Source organism: Thunnus albacares, chromosome 2 (genome assembly GCF_914725855.1).
Source record: "Thunnus albacares chromosome 2, fThuAlb1.1, whole genome shotgun sequence".
Classification (NCBI taxonomy): domain Eukaryota; kingdom Metazoa; phylum Chordata; class Actinopteri; order Scombriformes; family Scombridae; genus Thunnus; species Thunnus albacares.
Genome location: NC_058107.1, coordinates 18,278,182 through 18,281,369, shown reverse-complemented (window position 1 = coordinate 18,281,369; position 3,188 = coordinate 18,278,182). Strand labels below are relative to the sequence as shown.

General features: G+C 38.1%; 1 protein-coding gene across 1 annotated transcript; it reads left to right on the top strand.

The window, feature by feature from the left end:
- Positions 1 to 203: 203 nt before the first annotated feature.
- Positions 204 to 2,620, top strand: LOC122994921 (cytochrome c oxidase subunit 7C, mitochondrial). The gene is made up of 3 exons (XM_044369718.1): positions 204 to 389; positions 1,954 to 2,101; positions 2,522 to 2,620. Exons 1-2 carry the CDS (start codon positions 315 to 317, stop codon positions 2,068 to 2,070), a joined length of 192 nt encoding a protein of 63 aa, XP_044225653.1. The 5' UTR covers positions 204 to 314; the 3' UTR covers positions 2,071 to 2,101; positions 2,522 to 2,620.
- Positions 2,621 to 3,188: the final 568 nt, after the last annotated feature.

Genomic DNA, 3,188 nt, shown 5'->3' with positions numbered 1-3,188 from the left:
TGTGGTGATCTTTAAGGAGACTTCAAACACATATTTTGACAAAGAAACTCATAAAAATATGTTAATAATATTGCTGATTCAAATTTAGACCAACACCAACAGACGTGTACCTCAGTAGGAGGATACAGGAGGTAAATTGTGGACGATTCAATCGTAGTATCTTCTGAGTCATTTGAACTACATTTCCCACATGCTATAGCTTCGTTTCCATTTCCCATTATCCTTTGCGCCGTCCTACCGCTTACTCACAGAAACAAGAAGGTCGAACACACCGCTTCGTAGCTCTGTTGTTGAGAAGAAAAGAGACTAAAATCATGCTGGGACAAGCTGTGAGGCGATTCACGACGTCTGCTGTTCGTTCTTCACACTACGCTGAAGGACCAGGGAAGGTGAGATGTCTCCTTAAAGCAGTATTATAATGTCTAATGTGATCATTTGCGACGCGGCCTGGTCTGTAATAAGAGCCCGTTAAGCTAACGTTAACATAACTAACCTGGAGGTCACGGTCAGTCACTTTTGAAGAGCGTGGTTGTCATACAGGCAAATGGAGCTTCAAACATGGGCATATATTTAAATATTTCCTAACCGAGTTCACAAAGTAGTTAAATATGAAGACAGACTTATGTCAGCAAGTGTTGATTTGTAGACGCGCGGCCTGGGATGCCGTCCTATCGGTTAGCATTAGCTTGTGGCTAAGTGGGTAATAGGTAGCGTTAACTCCATTACTGCGACCTTTAGCAAGCTGAAATAAGATAGGTAACACTGTCTGACATTTGGACATAAGTTTTATTTTGTGTCGACATCTTATTAAGATTTCAGTGAACTCGCAAACACTCACAATAGTTAGGCTACCTAGTTCTTTAACTAAGCACTTCCGGCTAATAGGTGCAACTTGAGGTCATAGCTGTAACCGAAAGAGGAGAATCTGGAGAATGTTGACTTTAATGTTTTGGTATTACTGACAGTAGGATGCCGACAATTTGAACTTGCCTCACATTATTTGGTTATGAAAACCATTCCTGATGTGGGTTTTAAAGTCTCTTAAAGCGTGACCATGTAGAAATCCATAATATGGTGCAGTGCGGAGTTAATTCTCTATCTTTGTGCTCTCTTTGCTCGCTACACGATGACATCGTTCGATTAAACGCAAATTGTCTTTTGTCATAAATTGTAGAGCTTGCTGCACTTAATTTACTTAATCATTTCAACTTACAAGCCATAGGAACGCATACATATAGAGGTCAGAGCTTTCCCAGCCATTTGATCTGATTTTTAGAGGTTTTTTTTTTTTAAATTATTATTTAATTTTTCCCTATATCCCTTTGTCTGTAAAGCAGCCACTTTGTGAAATCAAGGTTTTATTCTCTCCTGCACTCTGCACTGCCTCAGGTTACATATTTGTTTGTTACTGGATTAAAAAATAACTGCACACCCAGAGACTGACCCACAGTGGCCAGTGGAAGAGAGATGTCCCACTCATGCATGACCTACTTGACAAGAGAAAGGGGGAATTCAAAGGCAAAAGGCATACTCCCCTTATTTTATTTATTTATATTAACTTTTTTTAATAGCTTTGCTGCACTCTTATCATTGAGATACTTTTGTGCACCCTCATTATGAAGTTCACCGACAATCCCTCAACTTTAAATTGCATTTTTACCCTAAGTACTGTCTGACCCTAGCTGCTTTGTAATGTTTGGAGGCGGTATGAAGCACTCTGCACAGATATTTTGCTAATAGTGCTGATAATTCATGAGTGAACTGCAAAATAACCTGTAAATTGCAGGGCACATATTTGAGAGAATATCAAATGCGTGAGGCTGAATTTTTTCAGACTTTTTAAGAACAGCTTGTGCAATCAGAAATACTTGTTTAGCAATGAATAATGTAATCAAATTGATTGTACTACATTCCTTAGTTACACTGCTTCATAATACTCTTGTCTTTTTGCAGAACCTGCCATTCTCTGTGGACAACAAATGGCGTCTGCTGGGCATGATGGTTGTGTTCTTTGGCAGTGGCTTTGCATTCCCCTTCATCGTCGTCAGACATCAGATCCTGAAGAAGTAAAATGAGCCAGTGCTGTTATTCAACCTCCAAGGTAATTATTACTGCCATGTTTATCTAGCATATCTGCTTTCATTAAAATGTCAGGATGATGTGGCATTTACATCAGCTTCAGTTTGAATAGTGACCTCAGACAATGACAGTCCTTCTCTGCACCTCTTTAGCCTTTTGCTCAGCAGCATATCTTAAATACATTACCTGTACATCTGAGAGTGACAGTAACAAATGTAATTTTGCTTTCTATTGCGGTTGTGTTGTTTAGATAAGCCTGCACCTTAGCAAGTTAATGTGACAGTTTATTGCAGACGTTGATATGTGTCAGGTGGGAGCAGGTCAGAGTTGTTGTTGTCACATTTATCTTTGCTAGTGTTTACTCAGAAATTGCTTTTCTGTCATCAGATGTATGCAAGTCATCCTCATCACTTTTTGCCCTATTTTCTTGTTCTCCTTGCAGGTCATCAGCCAGAACATATTTATCCATCAGAGTTCTATCCCCGCCGAAGAATGGAAATCTCTTAATTGTCTTTGTAAATAAAGTTTCCTCAAATATGAACATGTCTACTTGTATTTCTTACAATGCTACAATATATTTTGCATGTTATAGCCATCATACATACATTATGTAATGTGAAGGTATTTGTAACCTGACAAGTGTGACATTTTCATAATGATTTAACGTATCTATCTCTGTAATCAAGCTGGCTCAGGTCTCATTTCAATGGTTTATCACAAGCTAATAGGAATGGACTGTAGACAAAAAATATTAAAGTTATTTTCAGGGAATAATATGCATCTATATTAACATGCAGGTCTTGGCAGGAGAGCATCTTTTGGAACCAGTCATTTAATATTTGATTAGTGGTTGATTATAGCCAGCGGTGCTCAGTGTAAGTTGGTCTCTTACCATATGATCACAAAAAGCTGGTGCTCAAGATTCATGAATGCCATCGCCAGTCTAAAAAATTAATGATAGCCCTATTCAATTACTAAGAAGATCCCCAAAGATTCATAAAATATGTTGATACATGGATGGTCTCCAGCATTAAAAACAATACATTGTAAAAGTTAATAGTGAATTGTAACTGTAAATGTATATTTACAAAGTGTACATATACTGTCCC